Below are 25,791 nucleotides of genomic sequence, written 5' to 3' on the forward strand. Positions count from 1 at the left end.
TTAAGGGGTTATTTATTGAAAAACTCTGAACTCACTCACTGAGACGTCCCACTTGGCCTAAGTTCAGTTCAGTTAAGGGGTAGGGAGGACACCCTGATCAGAGTCCCGTTGGTTAATTATGGGGTCAACAATTGTCTAATGTAGATGCGAGCCGTGTGAGAGAATACGTGAGGATTGATGGGTGGACAACAAGCAACGTACACATTGAAATCCTATTCACAGTTTGGAATGGTCGTTTCTATGACCTTCAATTTATTGCATTAGAGCATTTTCACTGAGCTCATGTGACTGGAATTGAAAATGTGGTGCAGTGGAGCAGTTAGTACTTTTTACTCTGTACAGATTTTACCGCCATTCCTCCCCCCTCGGCTTTTGTAGTGTTCCCTACATGAACATGATCATTTATCTGCTCTATTCTTCAAGTGCACAAGTACACATTTTGTAAATCTTGGCCACGTTTAAATGTTAACACGGGATGCCACTATAGTCTTGATCTCAATCGTCATAGTTGTAATTTCACAGCCTGTCCACTGAGACGCCACACCTTCCTGCATGGCACTACTTCCCAGGTCCTGTCCTCATGGTCCTAAAGCCTGTAGAGTTAATTTAGCAGGCTGGTACCCTGGAACCCTGGAATTCAATTACCAAACATCTACTTATCAACCAAAACTTCATATCATATCCATTAGTTAATTTGTTTGTCTAAAGTAGCTAACAGTAAGGTGATGATTAGAATGTTGATATGGTGGAAATTGTAAAGTGTAGTGACAAGAAAATAAAGGTTTGTCTATGCATATTGTTTGTTTGTCATGTAGATCTGTTTAGACATTGTAAATAAAAAGCTGTGATTAATGAAAAAAATAAATTGCAACATTGGTCACAAAATTAAGGAACTTTCAGCAAAAATCACTGAAATTCCCTTTCCTAACCTGTATTTTACTTTTCAGGAAACTATTATCCTTAATGGACCTCTGCTGATGGTTGTTGGCTTTGTGGAGATCTGTTCTTTTGTTTGTCATCATGAACACATCACACTAATAGACCAGTTTAGGCCATTTTAAGGGTTTCCCGGTCATTTCTAGTGAAAAGAAAGCATCTAATTTAATTCTTTCCCTATAAATCTCATATTACCATCATTTGTTGTCGGTGTTATGAAATTCTGTGTATAACATTATCCCCACTTCTTTATATGGAGACCTCAACACTTCACCACCTATACAGCTGCATATCTTTGTTATTGAATGAGTCAGAAAGGAAAGATAGAAAACTAAAAGCTTGTAGCAGCTCAGTTGGGGTATTGATAACAACGTTTCCATGGTTTTTAAGACAGTGTGGAGGTTTTGATTTATAGATACTTCCTAATTCTTGTAGCAGGCGTTAGTGCCTGTAAGGATTGTTGTGTTTTGTGCTGGTTACCACGGGGATCATGCAAGGGTGTTGTGGCAATACTGTAGCTGATGCAGCAGGACTTTGCCGGAATCGGCAAGTATTTTTGTAGAATGTTGTAATGTTCCCTCATATAGGTCAAGCAGCTTCGTATAGCACATTTCAAACACAAGTACACAAGATGAAATAACAAAGAGTGCAGTTGTATGTTGAAGAACAAGCAAAAATAAGATTTAAAAAAATACAATAAGAGTGTAGTTCAAGAAGCGAAGACATTATTTAATGAAAGGTGGCCAACAGAAAAGTCTTCATCCTTGATTTAAAAGAGCTGAGAGTTGCAGCAGACCTGCAGTTGTCTGGGAGTTTGTTCCAGATATGTGGAGCATAAATACTGAATGCGTCCTTTCATTGTTTAGTTTAGACTCTGGGGACAGAGAGCAGACCTGCTGCAGAGAATCTGGGCGGTTCATAGCTAGACAAAAGATCAGAAATGTATTTTGGCCCTAAAACAACAGAGGTATTTTTAACCAGCATGAGAACTGGAGTAATATGATCTACTTACTGGGTCTTAGTGAGGACTCCAGCAGCAGCGTTCTGAATGACCTGCAGCTGTCTGATGGAGGTCTCGGGGAGATCTGTAAGGACGCCATTACATCAGTCTAGCCTGCTAAAGATAAATGCATGGACATGTTTTTCCAAGTCCTGTTGAGACATAAATCCTTCAATCCTTGATGCATACCAGGTGATAGTATAGGATCGTTAATTTCGCTGTGGAAATTCAGCTCTGAGTCATGACCACACCCAGATTTCAGGCTTGGTTTGTGGTTTATAACATAACTCTCTCAAACTGAGCATTCACTTTCAATCATTCTTCATTGGCTCTAAAAGCAGTTTCGTTTTGCTCTTGATTTGTTCAATGCATTTGCTCCCGGGTTGTATTGGACCATGGTCTCCTGGTGATCTGGTCATGGGACACTGCATGTCAATGTAGTGTAGACACACAAAGTAATCCCTGCCCTTTAAGTAGGATTCAAACCAGTTTGCCGCTGTGCCCGGAAGTCCCGCCCAGTTTGCTGAAGTGTCGGTTGAACAAGGATCCACGCCGCCGCGTTGTTGAGAAGAACTTCAGGGACGAAACGCAAAATGGGAGTAGACATCGAGACTATAGCGCCAGGCGATGGTAAGATGAAGCATAAGAGAGGAAAAGGAGATCGGTAAATGCTCCGGTATCTCCATGGCGCTCACTCTGATCTAAACCCGACATCACCGCGTGCCCGCTATGCTCACGGCCTCTCTGCTTCCTCCCTCCTCCAGGAAAGACTTTCCCCAAGAAAGGACAGAAGTGTGTGGTCCATTATGTCGGTAAGTACATTCACACACATACGTTTTCACCGCGGATACATCCACCGTCTGTGCCGAATCCAATCGAATCCGAATGAATGTGGACATACCGGAAATGACTGCAAGCGAACCTAAACGCTTTGTCATAGGAAATCCGATTATTGTGGCAAATATTATATGCGTGAGTCACCACACGACTGTGATCTGTTTGGGTTCTTGATCTACATAAACCAAGACGTTTTTCCTGTATCGTCTACGGCTCCAAGCTCCTCATCACAAATTAACGGTTTCTTCCTCACTCCCAGGCTGCCTGACCAATGGAAAAAAGTTTGACTCATCCCGTGACAGATCCGAGCCGTTCAGGTTCAAGGTTGGCAAAGGGGAGGTGATCCGAGGCTGGGATGAAGGTGTAGCCCAGGTAGGCTGAGGAAGAGGAGACACACTGCACATTTCCAATATGCACCGTTTTAAAAAGAAAAAAAAAAATAGAAGTACCATCGCACTGCTTGGCATCCAAATGTCTGAATAATTTGGTGGGAATGAATGGAAATGCATTATCTTTATATATGTTTATGTCCATTATAGCATTTTCACTCTTCATTCTGTAAATGTCTGTACAGCATGGACGTGTATCTCTAACATCCTACATTGGATTAGAGTGCAATATTCAGGGTTGTCCAACAGATGGTGTTACTGCCAGCCTCCCAGTGGAATGTTCCATATCACATGTTCATCTGCAATATAGAGATGGTTTGATCCATATAGGGCACCGCTCATGATCTCTGTTGTTTCTCTCTGTCTCTTTCTTTGTGTTGACTCTCTCTTCTCCTCTTTTCCACAGATGAGTGTGGGCCAGAGGGCCAAGCTGACGTGCTCGCCTGACTACGCTTATGGACAAGAAGGCTCTCCGCCCGTCATCCCTCCCAACGCAACCCTCATCTTTGACGTTGAGCTGCTGCGTGTGGAATGAGACAAATCCACAGTCATTAAAAAAAAAAATGGTGTTAGTGTTTAGTGAGAAATGATTTGCTACGTATTAATTCATTCATTTCTTAATCTTGACATTTCTTTGAAGCGTAACATAAGTTCTGCCATAAGCCTGTTTTTGTGTTGCATAGTAGATCAAATCAGTAACTGGTCACTCCCAGAAAGTATTGCATCACTATGAAAAGAAGCAGCTAAAGGCAATAATTACATGTAGAGCCTACTCAGAAAAGAAGATTAATGATTTGGACTCATTCCTGGGGTGAAATAGGAAATAAACATTAAAGACACTCGGACATAACTCAGCTTTGTTCAGGCAATCTGACTCCATAACACTTTGTATTCTTCAACATGTCCCTGCTAAATATAAATAAAGTGCTTCCTTCCTACCAAGAATAGTGATCTTGTTGTCAGTTTGAACTTTGGCCCTGCTGGATGCTCAACCCATGTTGTCAACCTCTGACCTGGGTCTGTAAAGCCCTTTGAGGCACAGCATTGTGTGTGTGCGTGATACTGCGCTAACAGATAAAAATAAATAGAACTTGACTTGAAATGGGTTGCAAAACATTTGCATTGTAACCTGAATGTGTTGTTAGAGAAGTCAAGACTGATCCTGGCAAGCCTCACAACATTGCACCTGACCATTTAAAGATGGTCTGACGAGGTCATATGGAAGATTGGTGCAGTTTTCTTACTTGGAATCACAGCTTCAATGTTTCTTTCTTTCTTAAAACATGACTGCGTTGTTGAAGTCATCACTCAGTCACGATGTTTTTATACTATAAGTCCCATAGACAAGAAGAATAATTAGAGATTTAGTTAGTAAGACATGACAATGAGCATGTGGTTATGAGACATTTTGGAGTTTGTTTATACACAGAAACTGTGAAAAGAAGATTAATGAGAACAAGAATATATGATATAGGTGACATGATTGAATATGGTGAAAAGGGAAGAATCAAACGTTGACAAAGCACAGCCAGTTATGTTGACATGACAACAGAACCCTGGAGTGTCAGAGTTGTTGCCACTTCTGCGAGAATCACAATTTTTAAAGTATTTCTTAAGGTTCTTGTGAAACGCTTGGGTGCAGTTTATTTTTTATCACATGGAATCACTATGGAATCACTTGCTGCAGAGTTTTGCTGTCATCCTTTTCCTCAAATGTGATCTTTGACTGTTGCTCGGAGCAGAGTGAACACAGTGGACTGACCTGATACTGTATAACACGCAGCGGAGGAGCCCGGCGAGTGTGAAAAGGCCAAACAGAAACGAGTCAAGTGTGTCTGATATTCTCTCTATCATATACTTCAATACAGCTCTGCCACATCCAACCGTTGATTTGTTCAATGCATGTACTCAGGGGTTGTATAGTCCATATTTCCGTGGTGATCGGGTCCTGTAACACTTCAGTGTTCCTGTCACACCACGTCAGTGTTTACCGCTCACGTGTGTAACTACCTGTAGACACAAAGAAATCCCTGCCCTTCAAGTAGGAGTCAAACCAGTTTGCCGCTGTGCCCAGAAAGTCCCACCCAGTTTGCTGAAGTGTCGGTTGAACAAGGATCCACGCCGCCGCGTTGTTGAGAAGAGAAGAACTTCAGGACGAAACGCAAAATGGGAGTACACATCGAGACTCTAAAGCCAGGCGACGGTAAGATGAAGCATAAGAGAGGAAAAGGAGATCGGTAAATGCTCCGGCTTCTCCATGGCGCTCACTCTGATCTCAACCCGACATCACCGCGTGCCCGCTATGCTCACGGCCTCTCTGCTTCCTCCCTCCTCCAGGAAAGACTTTCCCCAAGAAAGGACAGACGTGTGTGGTCCATTATGTCGGTAAGTACATACACACACATACGTTTTCTCCACGGATAGTATCCACCATCGTCCACCGTGCCGAATCTAGAGATCCATACCGGAAATGACTGCAAGCGAATGTAAACAACTTACTGGAAATCCCATTATTGTGGCAAATAAACAGTTTCAGATAATAAATATTTTTACATTTTGATGGAATTCCCTTTTCATTAAGAATTATAGTTTTGTGTAATTGAGAACCACATCTCAAAAAGCGTGGACTGGCAGCCGAAGAGTTGCCTTGAGCAAGGCACCGAACCCCAACCTGCTTGACGGGCGCTGGCTGCATGAGGCGCAATTACAGATTTGTGTGCGATTTACATTGTCTGTTGTGTATAAGATACTGCATGATGCTGTGTATATAACTGCATGGAAAATGCATCTATCTGGAAAGTGAATTTCCCCAATCACTGGGATTAAAATTAGGTTATTGTTCTTCTTGTTCTTCATCTATATGACCCGTTTGGATTAAACACAAACCAAGACCTTTTTCCGGTATCTTCTATAGGTTAAAACTCTTCATCACAAGTAAAACGGTGTCTTTCTCACTCTCAGACTCACACTTATGCTGATGTTCTTATAATATTATGTCGATCATTAGAGCTCACGGCCCATCTCACTCACTCACAGGCTGCCTGACCAATGGAAAACAGTTTGACTCATCCCGTGACAGAAGCAGGCCGTTCAAGTTCTCGGTTGGCTTAGGGGAAGTGATCAAAGGCTGGGACGAAGGTGTAGCCCAGGTAGGCTGACGAAGAGGAGACACACTGCACATTTCCAATATGCACAGTATTTTCCTTTTTTAGAAATACCATCCCACTACTTGGTATCCAAATGTCTGTAAGATTTGTGGATTGTTGAACAGATGCACTACACACCAATCAGTAAGACCTCAGTTTTAAGTTCCTACACTGGATTAGAGTGCAACATTCAGCGTTGTCCAACAGATGGTGTTACTGCGAGATATGTTTCCATCCATATAGGGCACCGCTCATGATCTCTGTTGTTTCTCTCCGTCTCTTTCTTTGTGTTGACTCTCTCTTCTCCTCTTTTCCACAGATGAGTGTGGGCCAGAGTGCCAAGCTGACGTGCTCGCCTGACTACGCTTATGGACCAAGAGGCTCTCCGCCCGCCATCCCTCCCAATGCAACCCTCATATTTGATGTTGAGCTGCTGCGTGTGGAATGAAACAAATCAATAAAATCAGTTGCTGCAGAGTTTGAATTTGATATTTGACTGTTGGTCAGAGCAGAAACGACACAGTGGGAGACATTCCCACAGTCTACCTGTAGACACAAAGTAATCCCTGTCTTTCAAGTAGGATTCAAACCTGTTTGTCCCACCCAGTTTTATATACGGTCTAGTTGCAGTCCACTCTGTGTATCACATGCAGCATTGACATCCAGTAATACTAAGACTGCCACTGTCTGTGTTTAAGTGGATGTCACTGAAGAGCTTAACAAGAGCCGTGTCAGTGTTATGGTGTGGCTGAAATCCTGACAGGAAGACATCAAAACAGTTTTCAGGAAGTCTTTCAGCTATTGAAACAGCTTTTCAGTAACTTAAAAATTGGAGGTTTGGTATGGTTTGATTAATCAGTGAGGTGTGTAGATTGGTCTTTTTCAAACGTGGCGTGATAAGGGCAGTTTAGACACCTGAGAGAAGAGGGAACCGATCTAAGAGGGAAAGATCATCAATCTGTTTCGTTTTTTTTTTTTTTTCCCTAAATCACTAGAATAGACTCATCATGGTTACAGTGAAACACACAAACACACACATAAATCTAACTTTCTGTTGCATCAAATTAGTCGCATTGAAATGTGACGTCTGCCTTCAAAATAAAATGTCCCGTCGCCTTTAAACTGTCCCATTTTAGGGGCACTTCAGTCTGCATGAACCACACGTCAGGAAAAAAGAGTTAGGACCAATAGAATGTAGGAGAGTAACAGTAGATAATTACAGAAGAACTGGAACAAACACTCGTGTATGTGTCGGTCGTAATCCCGCCCCCTAGCTTGTCTTATTTTGAAATACTGGAGCGGAAACGTTACATAGTATTGGCGATTGACGCGGAGAGGCAGGTGACAGGGCGCATCCAGCAGGAGGGAGCACAGAGGAACTGCGGCCGCGGCGTTGCGAGGAGCTTCAGGAACGAAACGCAAAATGGGAATCCAAATCGAGACTATTAACCCAGGCGACGGTAAGATGATGCATAAGAGGGGAAACCGAGTTAGTAATGAGTAAATGCTCCGGTATCTCCATTGCGCTCACTGTGATCCACCACCGCCTTACTGACAGCGCCGTGTGCCCGCTGTGCCCGCTGTGCTCACGGTCTCTCTGCTTCCTCCTCCAGGAAGGACTTACCCCAAGCCAGGACAGACGTGCGTGGTCCATTATGTCGGTAAGTGTGAAGGACGGAAACATCCATACATGCATTATAAGTTTTCGTCCTCCGTCTGTGCCGAACCGTGCGAATGAACGTGGCTCCGGTTCAATCGTACCTCTTCAACGAAACGAAGGCCGCATACAAGCGAAGTGTTTCTGTCTCGTAATGTCTGTGCAAAAGTGGAAGCCCTGTGTTCAAGTAAGTGCTATTGAAGTGTGTGATCGTTATGAAGCACAATTCAACACAGCGGCTCGTTTAAATGCCTGATTCTGGGAGCGATCCGTTTGTTTGGCTCTGATTTGAAGATGCGTAAAAACACACTTACGCTCCACATTTGGACCCAAAAGCCAAATCAAAAGGCGTCTGGTGTTCAGGCGGAGGATCCAGAGTTCAGGGAGGCGCGCCGGGTCCAGATCTGTTTGTGAAAGTCTAATCAAGATCATTGCATCATGATGGATTAGATGTGTTTGGGGGAGAGTGGGGGTGTATTCCAAAAAGACTTACTCCGTGGTCCAGACAGACAAACAGAGCGGAGCAGACGGGGGGCTTTAAATCCTGTCTGGTTTCCACCGCGTCCACATCCATGTTGTGGTTTGTGGGGGGGTTTAGCTGAGCGGATTATAATCGTCTGGGAGGATTCACTGTCAGATTCACTGATATTCCACTTATATCCCTCAGGAGCTGTGCCATTTCTTCATTATTCTTATAGACTAGGGGTTCTCAAACTGTGGGACTATGCAACCGGTAGTATTTGAAGTGCCCCCTAGTGGTACAGCCAGGGGGAAAGGTCTGCAGGAGAATAAAACAATTTATCATCGGAAATCCCATTGTGGTGGCAAAAGAATCCCAAATAAACAGGTTACTGGTATTTTAAATGTTTAAAATTAAGAATTATAGTTTTGTATGATTTGGTATGACCTGTTTTTTTATCATTGATCAACCTAAACCAAGACCTGCAATCCTGCATCTTCTACAGCTTTAAACTCCTCATCACAACTCAAACTGTTAATTTGTTACTCGTGTTAAATGAGTGCAATATTTTATCTGGCTTCTGCATTCTAGTCTGCTAAACAGAATAAATGTGGCTTCTGTTCTCCAATTGGCAAAGTTGCATTTCAGGCTGGTTGGGCATAACTGTCTGTAATACAACCCCTCTGTGGTTTTTGTGATTATGTAACCTGTAATAACAGCAGTGTTCGTGCCTTTGAGGAGTGAGATGTTTTTAAGGCGTGAGAAAGCCTCCATCTTTTTTTTTTCTTCTCTTCTCACAGCCGCAACAGGATTTCCTCTCTTCTCCTTCCTGACAGCCTGCAGCAGAGTCTTGAAATACAACATGAAACGGAACATTCCGTGGCATGAGCCTTTCTGTTTTATGCAGGCTGTCCACATGAAGATGAAGTGTTTAATTTGCAGACTTTGACAAACTCCTGTAGGCACGGATTCTTTGGCTGCGTTGCTGCTCGGGCTGCAATTGGCTTTGATATGTTGATTAGATCTTTCAGCTCTTAGATAATTCCATCAGTCTGACATCTAGACATCCAGAAAAAGATGAGACGATTGGCCCACTCCACAATCTGTAGCTTGCCAGCCGCCCCCTGATGTTCTAAACGACATTGCACACACCAAAGATTCTGCACCTCTCAAGCACACATAAACACAACACACACACACACACACACACACACACACACACACACACACACACACACACACACACACACACACACACACACACACACACACACACACACACACACACACACTAAGAGGGTGCTTTCTGAGATCCTTGGAATCCCTTCATTTGCTCTCTCATCACGCTGACGGAAGGAAAGATAAATGTCACACAAGCCTAGCAGATTCATTTGATTTCAAAATGTTATTAAATGTTATGTGCCCAGTACAAGATCAGGAAAATCCAACCCTACCTGCTTGAGTATGCAGCACACGGCTCGTCTAGTCTTCAGCCAGCCCAAAACAGCACACGTCACTCCACTGTTCATATCCTTCCATTGTTGAAGTCCTTGATGTTCGCCTACAAATCAGTGTCCAATATTGCGCTCACTCTCTGAAACTCTCTCATTCAGCTCAATGCTCCCCCTGCTCACTCCTCTTTGCAGACCAACTGCGCCTGGTGCCGCCACAACAACAAAGCCCCAAGTCTCTATCCAGGCACCTCTCCTTTGTGGTCCCAAGATGGTGGACTTAGTTACCAAACTCCATCAGATGGGCTGATTCTCTGTCTTTACAAAAACTGCTCATAAAAACCACAGCAAACCAAATATATTTCATTGCATTGATACCTGAATTCTCACGCTGATGTCTCACTAATCTTATGTTGATCATTAGAGCTCACGGCCCATCTTACTCACTCACAGGCTGCCTGACGGATGGACAAAAGTTTGACTCATCCCGTGACAGAGGCAAGCCGTTCAAGTTCAAGATCGGCAAGAAGGAGGTGATCCGAGGCTGGGATGAAGGTGTAGCCCAGGTACGCTGAGGAAGAGGAGACACGCTGCACATTTTCAATATGCACGTCTTCTTTTTTTCATATTAATCATGTTTCTTCTGATGGATGCTTAAAACGTCTCCATATCCAATCTCCATAACTAAACGGCAGCAGCTACAATGCTTAAGACTCAGAAATAATTGGGTGTGAATGAAAAAGCATTTTCACACAGTCATACAGCATTAGAGATATTTACAGATTAGTCAAACGGTGTCTCTTCTCCTATTTTCCACAGATGAGTCTCGGCCAAAGGGCCAGGCTGACTTGCACGCCTGACTATGCTTATGGAGCCAAAGGCCATCCGGGCATCATCCCTGGGGATGCAACCCTCATCTTTGACGTTGAGCTGCTGAGTTTGGAATGAAACAAATCCACATTGGTCATTTAAAAAAAAAAAAATATTGTGTAAGTGTTTAGTGAAAATCTTATTTGCAGCGTTTTCTTCCATTCATTTCCAATATGTTTTCTTAATCTTGCCAGACATTTCTTAACAGCATGACATAAGTTCTGCCATAAGCCTGTTTTCGTGTTGCATCGTAGATCAAATCAGTAACTGGTCACTCCCAGAAAGTAATGCATCACTATGAAATTAAGCAGCCAACCCCCTTTTATCAGACTTTAAGATAAGACTGAAGAAAGTCAACAGAGGTAGAAGGAGTGGTGGAAGAGAGGTGTAGAAATGGTATCGATATTCATTCCGCTGCTATTGTCTTACATGTGAAAAGCGAGGAGAGTCTGCACTTCATACCAAAACAGGGTTTTTCCTGGTTAGCTATACATTTCCTATACATTTCCATCTTATACTTATTCCTAACACCTGTGGGGCTTAACCCTATAAACAAATCTTACATTTCCAAAATCCTCTTCTTCTTTATATTGTGCTTTACTTTTGTGTTTTTTAAATGTTGGTTGTGCATGAGTATGAAAAGAATTAGGTAAAATACCAATGAGAACCACTAGCAGCGACATTCGTCTTTCGATGCCTACTACTACTATTGTAATATTTCAGGACTGGTGCTTGTTATATAAGGAGGAAACTTAGAAATGAAAATGAAAAGCACACATACATGCAGTGAAATGTCCAGTCATTGAAGGCCTTAATGCAATGCAGCAAGTTTGTTTGATGCATCAAACGCCCTTTTCTAGATCGTACTACTGTGTTATGTTTTTCACCGGAATGCTGTATATAAGAATAAGGTAGAGAGGATGAATTGGCACAGAAGAGAAGCCGTCACAATTGTAGGTTGCTCCATGTGCTTAGATATCCTCATCTGTCTGCATGTTCAAGGCCAAGTGGAACCTCTAAGGCTGGACACGTTGGAAGCTTTGCTTTAATTTGCTTTATTAATGCCTTTTCATCTTGCCAAATCTTTAAACCCCATTTAAAGCCATAAACGGGTTGAACAGTGCAAAGATACTGTTGTGACGCACATCAATTGGAGTTTGATTTAACAAAGGAAATGCTTGAAATTTACAAAAGCGGCGGGGGAATCGGTAAAATCGGGACCTCGCCCAGTCGTATTTTCTGTAACAACTTCAATTGTGTATTTTTCAAATGCCAACTTTCTATCTGTAAGAGTCAGCAAAGCTAGTAACCTATGATAATCTAGCTAATGTGTTTTGTTGTCAGAGATGTAGAACACTGTTTTCATGAAATCTCTGTTGTAGAAGAAATGCTGACACACTTGGGTCCTAGTAGTTTTGTAACTAAAATAGTTTTAAATGGAGTTTAAAAGAAGAAAAGGAATATGCTGGCCTGGCTGTTGATGTTGAATATTGGTTGAGGAGCAATTGGTGTGGCAGCTGTCCACCTCTGTACTGTGTAGTTATGTGCTGATATGTTACTGTATGCAGGCTAAACCAATGATGACATATTTAAAATAAATGAAGTGCTCTCCACCTGCTTTTGGAAAGTGTGTTTACCTCAATATTGCCATGTCACGTTTCACCTGTACTACTTATGCAACTGAAAATGATTTTTAAAGATTGATTGCCTGACTAAATAGGTCCCACTCAATTTAACCTTTAAAAGGTTAAAAGGTCAACATGCAGTATGTCACTAGGTTGACTGGGTTAAGACATGTACAGTACATCCTGCCTCTGGAGGAACATTTACATTTACAGAATCATTCCTTCCATTTATATTACAATCATCTATTGGACTGACTTCAAAGCCAAATATATAAAGTTACATTTTTTTCAGTTTGAACTTCTGCCCTACTGGATGCTCCACCCATGTTTTCAAGCTCTGGCCTGAGTCTGGAATCATTTGTGGGGCCCTGTAAAGCCCTTTGAGGTACACTATTGTGTGTGTGTTTGTGTGTTATTGTGCTATACAAATAAACATGACTTGAACTTGACTTGAAATTAGTTGCAAAACAATTGCGTGTGTTTGTTAGAGATCAAGACTGATCCTGGAAAGCCTCTTAACATTGCACCTGACCATTTAAAGCCCCGGTTGGGTCTGACGAGGTCACATGAAAGATTGCAGTGCTTATTATTCTTTCTTGAAACATGACTGCGGTGTTGAAGTCATCACCCAGGCACTATACACCCAGGCACTATACACTCTAAGTCCCATAGACAACAACGAAGAAAATCATTAGAGATTTAGTAAGACATGACAATGTGCATGTGGTTATGAGACATTTTGGAGTTTGTTTATACACAGAGGGGGAGAAAAAGGGAAAATCAAACGTTGACAAAGCACAGTCATGGTGACATGACAATAGAACCCTGGAGTTTCAGAGTTTTTCCCACTTAAGCTATAATCACAATTTATAAAGTATTTCTGCTTCTGAAACGCTTGGGTGCAGATTATTGTTATCACATGGGATCACTATAAAATCAGTTGCTGTAGAGTTTTGTTGTCATCTTTTTCCTCATATCTGATCTTTTGTTGGTCAGAGCTCAGTGAACACAGTGGACTGACCCTGATACGTGGCTGTGGCTACAAAGGTGTGTTCCTAATTACTCTTAATAATAAAATGGCCACGATGACTAAACTCTAACTCTAACACTAACTCTTGTGACCGAGAAGGGCTGCGATCTTATGACGCTGCTGATTGACACGCTTCCCCTAGCAGGAAGCTCCAGCGGTGACTTCACTCCAGAATTCCCCTCCTTCACATCACTGACAGCGGCGCTACCACAGAGGAGGAGTCCGGCGAGAAACGGCGAAACAGAAACGACTCAACTCTGTCTGATATTCGGCGCAAACACAATATTATATCCATAAGAAATTCTACAACCACAACATTAAAGGTAAGTGACGGCAACCGCCATAGCAACACGATGTCCCGAACCTTTTCTAGCTTAGGTGCAGTTAAGATTCGTTTCCTTAACAAGCTAGCATTGTGGCTAACGCTCGCGCACCGCTTTCCTGCTGTGTTGATGTTGCGTTCGTGGGATTTCGGAACAAAGAGTGAGAACACTTTAGCAACTTGACTAGTTTACTGCTCTTTTAGAACGAGCCCCGGCTTCTTCTAATTTAGCAGTGAAACGTAATGATTTACAAGTTATGTCTGTGTTCTTCAGTCGGCTAACAGTGTTCTGTTAATTTTTAATGACCGTGGCCCAGTCAGGTAAGAGCTACTAGCTAGCGTCGAGCCTGGACGTTGCTTGTTGTCGTTTATAACGCATACAGCGATTCTTCACTCAATATTACACAAGAATACTTGCGCTGATATTTTGGCAATGACATAATCCGTCGTGTTGTGACGTTAGTTAAGACGCAGTCGTAAGGTTATTTCTGAACAAAGTGGGGGCGCTGCTTTTTAAAATAGTTATTGCAGAACACGTTTATAACGGCTGTCCCATCTTTGTATTCAACTTCATCACTGCCACGGTACTATAAAGCTGCTGTAGGACCTCCATGATGTTGACCGTTATGGCCGTTTCAGTCTTCTTCCTCTCCCCTTCCCCCAGTCTCATTCTCAGCCATGTCAATAGACTGGAATGAGCTGCCAAGGGGACCACATTCTTCATGAATCGAACCAATTCGTTCAGGCTCGCTGAAGTTAGTCCCCTCTTTCCACCAAAGCCTTTAGTTTGGGAAAACTCTTTCAGAAGGAATGGGAGGGCACAGTAAAGTAATGCATCTTATCATATATATCACTTCTGTATATACATCAATAACACAAATACTTTTCCTCCAACTGCCTCCTAACTTGTCAGAATTACTTTTTGTCTGCATTACCAAATTCTATTAGTGTGAGATGTGAACGCAGCCCACCCTGGCATGTTAGTGACAACATCAGCCGCATGTCATGGTTCCTTGATGCCATAGTGCTCCTCATAGTGACAGCATCATGCACAGCTATTGATGGTATCATTCGTGTCATGGTGTCATTTGATCTGCGTTGGCTCACGTCGAGCTCTACACAGCCTCCTCCAGGGAGAAGAGAGCAAGCAGCGTGAAAGTTCTTATCAAAGGTGATGAGGAAAGTGCTTCAAAGTGAAAAACCTGCACGTCTTGGCTGATTGAGCTCGTCTATCCTGCTAAAATCAACAATAAATCTGCCACAACTGCAAAACCAACAACTCAGTCTGAGGGAGGAATATAAAGCAAGCAAACAAACACAACAGAAAGGTAAACACTAGATGGTATAAAAATGCCTCTGTGTGCGCTGACACAATGGTTCACTTGTGTGTGTTTGAGGACTGAGAATAACAGAATGGAGTAGAGGCTAAAGTGGCTGCCGGACAGAGATCTCACAGTTATGGGATTGCAGTCAGAATTACGTGCTTTTGTTGGGGAATCACTCTCCGTATCTACGGCTGTGTAGAGTCTCTGTGTGGCATATGTGTGACGTCTACACTCTTTCAAAATGATTATTTTGTCCAGTCTTTTCCTGACATGGAGAGAACAAGACAGAGAGGGTTACGGCAACATATTGCTAGACTGAGAACACCGACATAATCTCCCTGATCAGCATCTTCTCCTTGTTTTCCTTGTTCCTCATTTGGTTAATCAGACCTTTGGCAACCTATTGTGTCACAGTTTGGCGAGGTATTAACGCTCTATCTGCCTGTATTACTTAAACGCTTCAAAGCTCTTATCAGATACCAGGACGTGAGGACATTCAATACGATTTGAAATATATGTGCTTAATCCTACTGAGGAAACAAGACTGATTTACACAAACTAAAGTCGCACGAATGCTTTCTTTTTGTGTAACAGTGTGTACTGTGGTGGACTCACGCATGACTGGCTTCATTTCCTCTTTGCACTTCCTGATGACTGTTGTGTTTTTGCTTCTCCTCCCCTCTTTGTTTACTCCTCCATTTGCTTTCACTCACTCTTAAATGGATCCAGCCAAAGTGCTCTGACTGATAAGTGCTCTCTCTGCAGAGTCACAATCGTTATCGTTCTTGGAAATAAATCAATTTGTTATTTTAAGCTGTAACTTACTGGCTCAACGTTCATGTTGCTAACAATGTACGACACGGTGCCCGAACCAACAGCTTTGATGTCAGTCTATATTGTCAATTGTTCTCAATTATCTTCACCCTTTTACGTGTGTGTGTGTGTGTGTGTGTGTGTGTGTGTGTGTGTGTGTGTGTGTGTGTGTGTGTGTGTGTGTGTGTGTGTGTGTTTCCCATCTTGCGTGATGGCTCAAGCGATGTGGCCTAGAGTTTGAAATACTGTAGATTTAAAAACTTTAAACCACAAGCATAAAGATGGCCGTGTTATCTCCTCTTCCTTATGGATCGCCACTCACGGCTGTTTCTTTTTCATTTCTTAGAATGTCTCTGTATCCATCCCTCTCTCTCTCTCTATCACAACCTATGATGCGACTTATACTAGCCTACATTGCTGTGTGACATCATCCTGTAATTACTGTATGTACCCTATGACATCATTGCAGTTCCAATCTACTTGTACTCTACCTCAGGGTCTATGTATAAAGCTCAACAACAATAGTTATACGTTCCCTCCTTCTCTCTATCTCTCTCTCTCTTTCCTCCTTCCCCTCTTTCTATATAAAAAAAAGATCTCCAAAATATCCTACAACTGTACGCACAATGTCATGTACAATGTTTGCTTCAATCAAAACAAATACCAAACTATAAGCATAAAGATGGCGGTGTTATCTCCTCTTCCTTATGGATTGCCACTTACTGCTGTTTCTTTTTCAATTCTCAGAATGTCTCTGTATCCATCCCTCGAGGACCTCAAGGTCGACAAGGTCATCAAGGTAAGAGTAGTTTATTAGAATGAATGGATGTAGGACAGAGCCATAACATCTGTGTGCCAGGACACAGATAGCAAAGGCTGCAGGGTTGAAAATCAATTTGCTCAAAATAAGAAATGTCGTCACGTAGGAATCTGCATCTTTTTAAATGTAATTTCCCTGAAGTAATATATTAACTTGCTGCTTGCTGTAAACATGTCATACCTGCTGGTTAACTTGTTGACAAGCTAGAGCTCAGCTGCTCTGTGACTCGCCTTCACTTCATCGTTAGCCTGCAGGCTGTACGCCATTCGCCTCCAGTGAAGAAGGTGCTAGACCAAGTGATCCATCCTCCTCTAGAATTGGAACCTTCTTCTCCCCCAGTCTGAGCTACACACTCAATTCCTCTCTACTCTCCCAGAGCAGCATTAGGAAAACACACCCTTCCCAGAAGTTATGCATTTCACAAGATGGCGTCTTTCCCTGGCATGTGTTGCTGAATATGACACAGCTGAAACTGAAAGTTCTCTTCCTTACTTCTTTCCAGGCCCAGGCGCAGTTTGCCCAGACTACCACCCCCATGCCCGCCATCACCGAAGGAACCTACCAGCCGCAGCCTGACACCGTCATGATGCAGGGATCAAGTGAGTCACAGGCCTCGTCAGCCTCCGGGGGCTTCATCCGCTTTGACCAGAACACACACACAGACACTCTCTAGTCAGATTTGTCTTCAGTCGCTCCCCCCTGACGCGCATTTTACACCAACTAGTAACTTTGACAAGTTGGTCAATTTGATATTGATTGACACTTGCATGACAGCTTAACTTGAGGGAGGGCGCAGAAGTGCATCCGATGTGACAGCACAAGGAGTTCCTCATGTTTTGATCTCTCTTAGCTAACTTGGTGCGTGGGTGTCGGCTGTGTTCCTGCCGTGGACACACAACTCTGTAAGGGTTGAGAGTTTGTGGGTGGTCTATGTATCTGCTTGTCTAATCTTGGGAGGAGAATCATTCAGTAGTGTTAGAGGGATATCTCTTATGTTGTGTTTCTGAAGTGCTCCTCCAAAGAGAAACTATTTGTAAAATTTGAGACCCCTCCCCTCTTTCTCTCTCTCCCACTCATTCACTCTCTCGTCCTGGTTCCCTGTTCACATGCGAGGTCCTGCGGGCTTTGAGTCTTTTGTTTTTTGCCGAGCTAGCTGTGAGTCACCATGGAGACTGCTGCCGGCCGTGGGGCTGGGACAGGAGCAGGGCTATAGGGAAAGAGGAGGATTGGAGTGGTAAGGAAGGGAGGGGGAGAGCCACATGGGTGGGAGGAGCAGGAAACAAAAAAAAGGAGGTGAAAGGAAACGGACAAACGGACATCAGCACTCGTCCACAGCCGAACGAGTTAGACTAATGCTGCAAGCTGTGGCTGCTGCATTCAGATGTCATCTCACTGTGTGTGTGTGTGTGTGTGTGTGTGTGTGTGTGTGTGTGTGTGTGTGTGTGGGATGGGTGGGGGGTGTGTGTGTGTTCTTTGCGCAAACAATGAGAACAATTATGGCAAACAAATGAAGAAAGACACTTATCTAACAAATTACTCACATGAGCGGTTACTTAGCTTTTGCGTATCTGAGCTACTTCCTGGTATGTCTGTGCTGTTGGTTGAGGCTCTGTCTAACTGCGTAGTGTGTGTTTGGGGGTGTGTGTACCGTTTCCCTTGGTTCTGCATGTGGCAGCTTGCACATGCCTTCAAAGCACAACATTAAGAAGCAGACAATTCTAAGGTGTGTGTGTCTGTGTGTCTGTGTGTGTGTGTGTGTGTGTGTGTGTGTGTGTGTACGCACGCTCATTTCCATACCTCTGTCTGCCCTCCATACAATTCCTGTCTTGTATGCAGGAATCACAGGCGCGAGGGCGATGGAAAGCTTTTGTTGAAAATTGATGCGATCATGCAGGCAGGCGAGGAGACGCACTGTACTTCTACACATTGCAGGGACGCAGAGAGAGGAGTGGACACAGTGTGCTTGTGATAATGAGGTGCAGTGGCGGCCTCTCTGTCAGAGCAGGGGACCGACTGACTGTTGATGCCAGGAAAGTTTTACCGCGCCGCAGCACAGAGTTATCATCTCTCCGCAGCCTGAGCCCAACTTAGCTGGACCTGACCCTGCTGTAATGGAGGCGTGAATAAAATATAACCTGAACGGGAAAGAGTGAGGCGGTGAGCTGAAAGGGCCCTGTAGGTGTAACCACGGTGACTGCGTTCACTGGTCATAGGTACACATGTGACTGCTGTAAGGTTATACAGATAGAAGAGTCTCATGTACAGTAGAAGAAGAAGTTTGCCTCATGTAAGGTAAAGAAGTGTAAACAGGGCAGTTATGTGTTTAAATCCTGCCGTGTGCTTGTATGAAGTGGGTCTGGAACATTTCCAAAAAGCCCGAGTGTACATCCCTGCAGCATAAACAATGTTTTGAAACGTCAAACACAAGACAAAGTGTTAATCTATGCCCGCTTATCTTCTTCCCTCTTATTCCCTCCACCTCTCCCACCTGCTCGGCCCTCTCCATCTGCACCGCCGTGTCCGATTGTCCCTCTGTCCCCCAAACACACCTCCACACCTCCTCCTTCAATCTGTCTCTCCACCTGCCAGCCCTGTACCCAAACCTGGAGGAGCTTGGAGACTACATGGGCCTGAGCCTAAACAGCGATGAATTCCAGAGGAACATGGCCCTGGTGCCTTTGGCACCCAACGTAAGTGTGTGTGTGTCGGTGTGAGGGTGCAAACATTAAGCGAGTGTGTATGTAAGCCCACAAGGTCATTGTTGACATTAAGTATCTCTTGTTTAATCACCAAACAAACGTCCAGTTGTGATCCACTGGCTTTTGTTCAAACCATGTTTTTGCTGCACTCCTACATACCCACATTACTAAGTGACTCACCACAAGCCTGGAGCTGTGTGTGGGAGAGTGTGAGCTCTCTCCGCCTCTTCATGTGTGTGTGTGTATGTACACGTGGGTCGCGGATGTGCCAAGGCTCTGACAGCTACCGAGCTCGTCCCCTGCCCTTTAAACCATCTGGTGTTGTGTTCCGCTGTTATTTTCCTGATATGCTGTTGTAGATTTTGTGAGAATGATTTTTGAACAAGTAGCGCCACCGTTCTTCTCTCCTTTGCGGGTGGAGGTGAATCAGAATCCTCCCTCATGGCTCTACTTGGTGATGACTTGTTTCTCCTTTGTTGGTTCCCGCCCTTCCCTTCCTGGACCCTTCGCCTCCTCAGCAGGTGGCAGTGCCCGCCACGTCAGGCGTCGGCGGGATGGTGCGTCCGGTGACCGGGGCAGACGTTGGCATCAGGAGGGCCGAGATCCGAGGGGGGCTCCGAGAGATCATCCTCTGTAAGAACCAGGACAGGAAGGTCGGACTGAGGGTCCAGTCCATCGACAATGTGAGTCTGGATTTTTCTAATGAGGGAAAAACACAACTAATGGTTTTGGCGATCACTCTACAGTATAGAATCAGCAGACAGAGCCCTCTCCCTCATGTAATGCAGTCTGCATTCTGATTGAAGCTCACACTGCAGGCTCTGTTGCCACGTGCTCTTATCTGTCAACTGGATATTGAATCCTTTAAATAGAGGATCAAAGATGTAATCAAGCACGACACCCCAGCTAATGGATTGTAATGCATAGCTACATTCACACTCATTAGCGTTTGTCTTATGGATCATAAATTTTGAAGGGGTTGAAGAGAAACATCTGAAAATCCAGTTTGTCCTCCTGCAACAGAGCGGTTCAGACTGTGTCTTATCCTTTTCATGTTTCATGTTTAATCTTTATTTCATCTAAGTTTTCTCTCTTATAGTAAAGTCCTCTTTAGCTCCGCCTTTGTTTTCTCTGCGTCATCGGCATCTTTGGCCTTTTGCATCTCTCATCTCGTCCCGTTCCCCTGATCTTATTTTTAACGTTGTCTGTTTCCTTTTTTCCGTTTCCTTTCCCAGGGAGTGTTTATCCAGCTGGTGCAGGCTAACTCCCCTGCCGCCCTCGCCGGGCTGCGTTTCGGGGACCAGGTCCTTCAGATCGACGGGCAGAACTGTGCCGGCTGGAAAGCGGACAAGGTCTACAAGATCCTGAAGGCTGCGTCAGAGACCCACATTGAGATGGTGGTCAGAGACAGGTGAGGAGGAGTCAGAGGTCTGACGCCTCACATAGAGTCTAGGTACAACATGCCTTCATGCACAATTACTATCCTTTATTCAGATATGTAGGTATCTCTATCTCAGTATTTTGGATGTTTAGTATAGTTTCTGTTCTACATTTATATTGGGGAAGTGAGGAATCAGATTGTGGTTGATGCCTTAGCGACAAGTATTACTTCCCCAAAATAAGATTTTAAACAAGGAAAAGACACAAATCCAGTAAACAAATCACTCAACAAATATCATTAATGTGCACACAAATAGGTTCTATATAATAATTCTATCTGCAGTTATAAGCACCAATCAGTTTCATCCAAGCTGGAATTGTTATTGGATATCAAAACCTTACTTTGTCTCCCTCTGCTGGCCACAAGCTGTCAACAGATCAGCACAGTATTATTATTATTTTTCCCTCACAAAATAAAGCAACACACTTACAAAGGCAGTTGTGGCCTCTTCTGCTTCCTCTCTATTCTGGGTTTTCCTGATCACAATTATTGGTACTCGTTGAAAGATTTGCTTTGATTCATAGACGTCGTTTTAAAAGTCCAGGTTTTCCTCATTTGGTTTCTTCTCCAGGCCCTTCCAGCGCACCATCACCATGCACAAAGACAGCGCAGGACGCGTGGGCTTCACCTACGTGGACGGCAAAATCACCTCAGTGGTCAAGGACGCCTCTGCGGCCCGTAACGGCGTGCTGACGGATCATTACCTCTGTGAAATCAACGGGCAGAACGTTATCGGACTCAAGGTCAGTCAGTTTCTGCACGGACTGTTATTGAAAGTTTCTCATAATGTGTATTTATTGAGTAGCGATGTAACGTGTGGATGCCGTGTGTATGAAGTCATCTGTAATCTGTGTGATTTCAGAATTCCCAGATCAAGGACATTGTGAGCTCTTCTCCAACCGCCGTGACCATCACCATCATGCCCAAGATCATCTATGAACATATGATTAAAAGGTGCCACTCCCATTGTAGCGACAAATTCACCCTGGATTGAGTTCAGATTCTGTGATGATGCTGCTGCTACGTCTCACCTGGCTGCCTGCTCTATTAACCTTCAGAGGGCATTTTTATTTTAAGGGACATTTAAGGGACATTGTGTTTTATGTCATGAGTGGAGCGGTTGGTCTGCTGCAGCTTCTGTCCTGCAGGATGAAGCTGCACTCTGCCGTGCCGCCCTGTGGCTCTGACTCAAACAGAATCAGCCTCAGCTTCAGATTGAGGCTGTTCCCTCTGAGACCTTCCTGTTCCCTTTTTTAGAACAGTTACAGCCTTTTTTCAAATTGGATTTTATCACCATGGGAGGCCTTGTTATTGTAATTCTGCCCCAATATCAATTTAAACATGTTCTATCTGCTGTCTGTACGTCTGTTTGTGTCAGGAAAATGAACCGTGCCGTCTGTTAACTGCTGTCATTCTTTCAGGATGTCCACTGGTTTCATGCTGTCAGCCATGGATCGCTCCATCCCCGAGGTGTGAAGAGCGTTCACTGAGGATCTCTGCAATCTAAACGGACGGCCCGATCCTTCTCCCTCTCTTTGTCTCTTAATCTGCCTCTTCATGTGTTTTTTATCAACCCACAATCGTCCTTGTCAGCAGAGCTCATCTGTAACATCCTCTTTCTTTAAACGCCTCATGTTCCTCTTATCTTCCTGTTATTTGCTCGTGTTTAGTCTCGCCATTTCATTTTCACCAGTTTCCTCATCACTGTTGTCACGTCTAGTAATGTTTACGTTAACCTTAATAGTCCCTTGAGTATTACCTGTTTTTTCTAGTGTGTGTGTATGACATCAAGGTCAGTACATGTTTTTAATGCCATGCACTCTTCATGAGTACAGAGCTTCCTCCCTCCTTCAATTTGGGAGATGAATCATTGGCGAGTGAGTTTGTACCCCGCGTGTCCAAAATGCTGTAAAGGCCGACGGTTGGTCATCAAAGCCTGATTACGGCTGCGCTCTCAATCCCTGCACTCGGCCCCTCGATGTGTGTGTACACGGAATTTGATGCGACGGAGCCAAATCCATACCTCACAACCTGATCCTAGGGTCCAGTATACATTTGTTAAGTTCATAGGTTTCAGCATAGGAATTGCCTTTAACCACTCACATCCCAGACAAGACAAGAAAATTAACTTACTCAATTTGTTTTCCTTCTTCTAGACTCTTAAGGGAAGTGAATAGATTGATTAAACAGCAGCTACGTCCTGATGAAAGTCTCGACTCATCGCACCGCAGAACTCACACACATCCTGACAGGCAACAAGCCATTATGTGAGCAAAGTCAAGAGTTGTATTAGGTTGTACTGTAGGTACGAGTGACAGCGTGTGTGCACATTCCAGGGAATAGTGGAGGGAAAATGGCAGCGGTGGACATTTGTTGCCCTATGCATCTGGGACTTAATGACCCTGTCCACTTCCTCTCTGAAAGCTGTCGTCTTAGTTGGAGAGAGAGAGGCGTAAGTGAGAGACGGCAGTGCGGCGTGATGTTCACCATCAGAAGTAGGTTTGTCTGCGTGTTGTCCCGTGCTTTCATACGTGTGGAGGGACTCGTTGGCACATGTAAGAGATGTCTGGACAGGGTCTAAATGCTGTGTGGACCCACTAAGTGCACTTTCCACCTTTAAGAGGTCGTCTTTTCTGTATGCATTTCACAGTTATATAGATTTAATCATTGTGTTTTTTTTATTCTCAGATTTTTTGTGGTGCCTCATGTTATTGAGAGACCTTATTAAAAACAAATATAAACAATAGGAAACTGCTCCAATGTGTTGCTGAAAACATCTGCTCAGATTAATTCCACGTCCGGGTTTCTGCTCGGTGTTGGGAGGATTTGTCCTCTCTTTTATTCCTTAACTGATGAGACGGGGCAGAGCTCACAGGTGATGACGTGAATTTCTACTTGTTATATAAAGATGCTCCTTTTAATGCTGTTCATATTTGGGTGCATGTATTTCCTTTTGTTTTCTAGGTATGCAGACATTACTGCCATTCTGTAAAAATGCTAAAGGTTTATACGCAAATGTAACCAAGGTAATTATTGTAAAGTAAACCAATAAATAAAAGTCTTTCTGTTCACAGTATCTCTGGGTGTTATGTGTGTTTGAGGATCGGCTGCTGATTTGTCGTTGCTATGACGGTCAGACAGCAGATTGTGGACGATCCCGCAGTTTCACATCGGTTGACTTTCATATCTTTCTACTCCATTAATACTCGGTACTGTCGCTTTCATTTTGGATTCACGGCCTTTTCCCATGGTGCAGCAGTTTCGGTGGGAGGAGTTTTGGTGTCGGACCGCCACAGGATTCAAACAAGCACACAAAGATGACAGGAAATGTTTGTCCATGCTGTTTAATATAGAAGCTTTTGGTCTTTCTTTATATAGTGTGGTGAGACTGGACGGAGAAGTCGGCTTCTTACTTTATGTCTTTGACTGTACACATTACTATTGCCATTAAAATAGTTCATTTACAGTCTTCTGTGGATATTAATGATGTCGCTTTACAAGGCATTGAATGTCCTTAATGTCAGATATAACCTTTGTATATGTTACTCATTACATACAGCCGGCTATTACACACATCAGACAATCAGAAAAGTATTAAAGCATAAGATGACACATTCAAAGATTCACAACAGAAGAACCCAGGCTACTCTCCTCCTCCTCCTCCTCCTCCTCCTCCTCCTCCCCCAACACAAGCTCAGCACTGTGTTTCCACCATATACATAGTATATAATGTCAGTTCTGACATTGTATCACTCCACACCATCATACGCTGGCACATCCTAACTCTACACTAGGAAAGCCAGCTGTAAATAGATTTAAATAGAACTCTGTCCTTGAGGTACAGTTCAGATAATATGATGTGGCCAGGACAGTGTTACTTTATGATAAAGTGCAATGTCTTTAGTGGTAAGTGATTAGAACATTCAGATCAAATAATCATCAATCCTTTAATTAATCGATTGAGCTCTGATGTGTCTTGTCATTATGTTTACATGCACACTATTGATTTTTGTCTGCACTGTAATTAAGGTTCAAGTTCAAAGGAAAACGTACATGGACAGAATTAAGATTAGTCCAATATACACGACATCATCTGGCGATTGCTTATTAGCCAATAAATCGTCTATATGTTTAGGTAAATTCGCTAACAGTCGCAGTCAATTTCAGACCCTAAGACCCTTTCAGGCCCTAATCAGAGTATGCATCTGAACGTGCATGTAAACATACTATGTGATAAGACAGATACATTTAAAAGGCCACAGGAAGCACAATTAAGCACACAAAAAACAGCTGTATGTGCTGCTGTAGAGGGCGCTATGCACAGTCATTGAATTTGCCACTCCAAAACTGTTTCTTTGTTATAGTAGCTGGCATTAGTAACGTCTGTGATGTTTCTCTGACTGTGCAGAGCACCTTGTGCAGCCAAAAAAGCCTTTTTGTTTGCTGAATAGTGCTCTGCTTGACCACCATATTGAACGAGATGAGGGAACGTGTCCCAGGCCTTAACGCAGTCCCTTAACCGTTGTCCCGTTGTCCCTTAACATGTCCAAAGATCAATTATGTAAAGGTATGTCTTTTTACGAAACTGTACGAGGACTAGAAGTGACCGCAGTCAGCAACACCAGCAAACAAAACATCAAAGATATTAAACCAAAGAGACAAAAAGAGTTTCAACACGTCACCATAATCAGTATAGGACTTTACACTATGAGCCTAATGTACTTACTATCACACACACACATACAGGATACAGATGATATGGCCACATAATGCAGCAAAGGTGTGACATAAAAGTATGTGCATAGAGGTAAATCAATGGGATCGAGTTGATTAAACTCAAACTCAAACTCAAACTCAGAGCATAATGGTTGAATCCGGTTGTAAAGCTGCCTTAAATATTCCCCTTTAATATCACTTCCACATCTATAATCCTGTGTTTCATTTCAAAGGGCTGAGGCAGCTTGTGTTTC

At 43.5% G+C, this 25,791-nt stretch overlaps 4 protein-coding genes across 4 annotated transcripts; all 4 read left to right on the top strand.

The window, feature by feature from the left end:
* The first annotated feature begins 2,414 nt into the window (after positions 1-2,414).
* LOC143014151 (peptidyl-prolyl cis-trans isomerase FKBP1A-like) lies at positions 2,415-4,107 on the top strand. The gene is made up of 4 exons (XM_076167946.1): positions 2,415-2,566; positions 2,701-2,748; positions 3,033-3,145; positions 3,569-4,107. Exons 1-4 carry the CDS (start codon positions 2,530-2,532, stop codon positions 3,695-3,697), a joined length of 327 nt encoding a protein of 108 aa, XP_076024061.1. The 5' UTR covers positions 2,415-2,529; the 3' UTR covers positions 3,698-4,107.
* A 1,091-nt stretch (positions 4,108-5,198) lies between these two features.
* LOC143014152 (peptidyl-prolyl cis-trans isomerase FKBP1A-like) lies at positions 5,199-6,785 on the top strand. The gene is made up of 4 exons (XM_076167947.1): positions 5,199-5,365; positions 5,500-5,547; positions 6,199-6,311; positions 6,628-6,785. The coding sequence occupies exons 1-4, from the start codon at positions 5,329-5,331 to the stop codon at positions 6,754-6,756; spliced, it is 327 nt and encodes a 108-aa protein (XP_076024062.1). The 5' UTR covers positions 5,199-5,328; the 3' UTR covers positions 6,757-6,785.
* Positions 6,786-7,609: 824 nt separating this feature from the next.
* Positions 7,610-12,359, top strand: LOC143014153 (peptidyl-prolyl cis-trans isomerase FKBP1A-like). Its single transcript, XM_076167948.1, has 4 exons — positions 7,610-7,768; positions 7,922-7,969; positions 10,330-10,442; positions 10,696-12,359. Exons 1-4 carry the CDS (start codon positions 7,732-7,734, stop codon positions 10,822-10,824), a joined length of 327 nt encoding a protein of 108 aa, XP_076024063.1. The 5' UTR covers positions 7,610-7,731; the 3' UTR covers positions 10,825-12,359.
* Positions 12,360-13,556: 1,197 nt separating this feature from the next.
* Positions 13,557-23,897, top strand: sdcbp2 (syndecan binding protein (syntenin) 2). The gene is made up of 9 exons (XM_076167953.1): positions 13,557-13,724; positions 16,609-16,660; positions 17,184-17,280; positions 19,271-19,371; positions 19,899-20,063; positions 20,616-20,791; positions 21,393-21,564; positions 21,684-21,775; positions 22,243-23,897. The coding sequence occupies exons 2-9, from the start codon at positions 16,610-16,612 to the stop codon at positions 22,295-22,297; spliced, it is 909 nt and encodes a 302-aa protein (XP_076024068.1). The 5' UTR covers positions 13,557-13,724; position 16,609; the 3' UTR covers positions 22,298-23,897.
* The last annotated feature ends 1,894 nt before the right edge of the window (positions 23,898-25,791 follow it).

The sequence above is a fragment of the Genypterus blacodes genome, unplaced genomic scaffold (genome assembly GCF_046128005.1).
Source record: "Genypterus blacodes isolate CSIRO-AG114 ecotype Tasmania unplaced genomic scaffold, CSIRO-AGI_Gbla_v1 ptg000182l_1, whole genome shotgun sequence".
NCBI lineage: Eukaryota > Metazoa > Chordata > Actinopteri > Ophidiiformes > Ophidiidae > Genypterus > Genypterus blacodes.

Bases quoted from the DNA above. Each gene is read 5' to 3' on its own strand.
- LOC143014151 (XM_076167946.1), top strand. From the start codon at position 2,530: ATGGGAGTAGACATCGAGACTATAGCGCCAGGCGATG. The intron at 2,749-3,032 runs GTAAGTACATTC...CCTCACTCCCAG, and splicing joins GTGTGTGGTCCATTATGTCG to GCTGCCTGACCAATGGAAAA. The intron at 3,146-3,568 runs GTAGGCTGAGGA...TCTTTTCCACAG, and splicing joins GGGATGAAGGTGTAGCCCAG to ATGAGTGTGGGCCAGAGGGC.
- LOC143014152 (XM_076167947.1), top strand. From the start codon at position 5,329: ATGGGAGTACACATCGAGACTCTAAAGCCAGGCGACG. The intron at 5,366-5,499 runs GTAAGATGAAGC...TCCCTCCTCCAG, and splicing joins GACTCTAAAGCCAGGCGACG to GAAAGACTTTCCCCAAGAAA. The intron at 6,312-6,627 runs GTAGGCTGACGA...TCTTTTCCACAG, and splicing joins GGGACGAAGGTGTAGCCCAG to ATGAGTGTGGGCCAGAGTGC.
- LOC143014153 (XM_076167948.1), top strand. From the start codon at position 7,732: ATGGGAATCCAAATCGAGACTATTAACCCAGGCGACG. The intron at 7,970-10,329 runs GTAAGTGTGAAG...ACTCACTCACAG, and splicing joins GTGCGTGGTCCATTATGTCG to GCTGCCTGACGGATGGACAA. The intron at 10,443-10,695 runs GTACGCTGAGGA...TATTTTCCACAG, and splicing joins GGGATGAAGGTGTAGCCCAG to ATGAGTCTCGGCCAAAGGGC.
- sdcbp2 (XM_076167953.1), top strand. From the start codon at position 16,610: ATGTCTCTGTATCCATCCCTCGAGGACCTCAAGGTCGACAAGGTCATC. The intron at 21,565-21,683 runs GTCAGTCAGTTT...GTGTGATTTCAG, and splicing joins AGAACGTTATCGGACTCAAG to AATTCCCAGATCAAGGACAT. The intron at 21,776-22,242 runs GTGCCACTCCCA...TCATTCTTTCAG, and splicing joins TATGAACATATGATTAAAAG to GATGTCCACTGGTTTCATGC.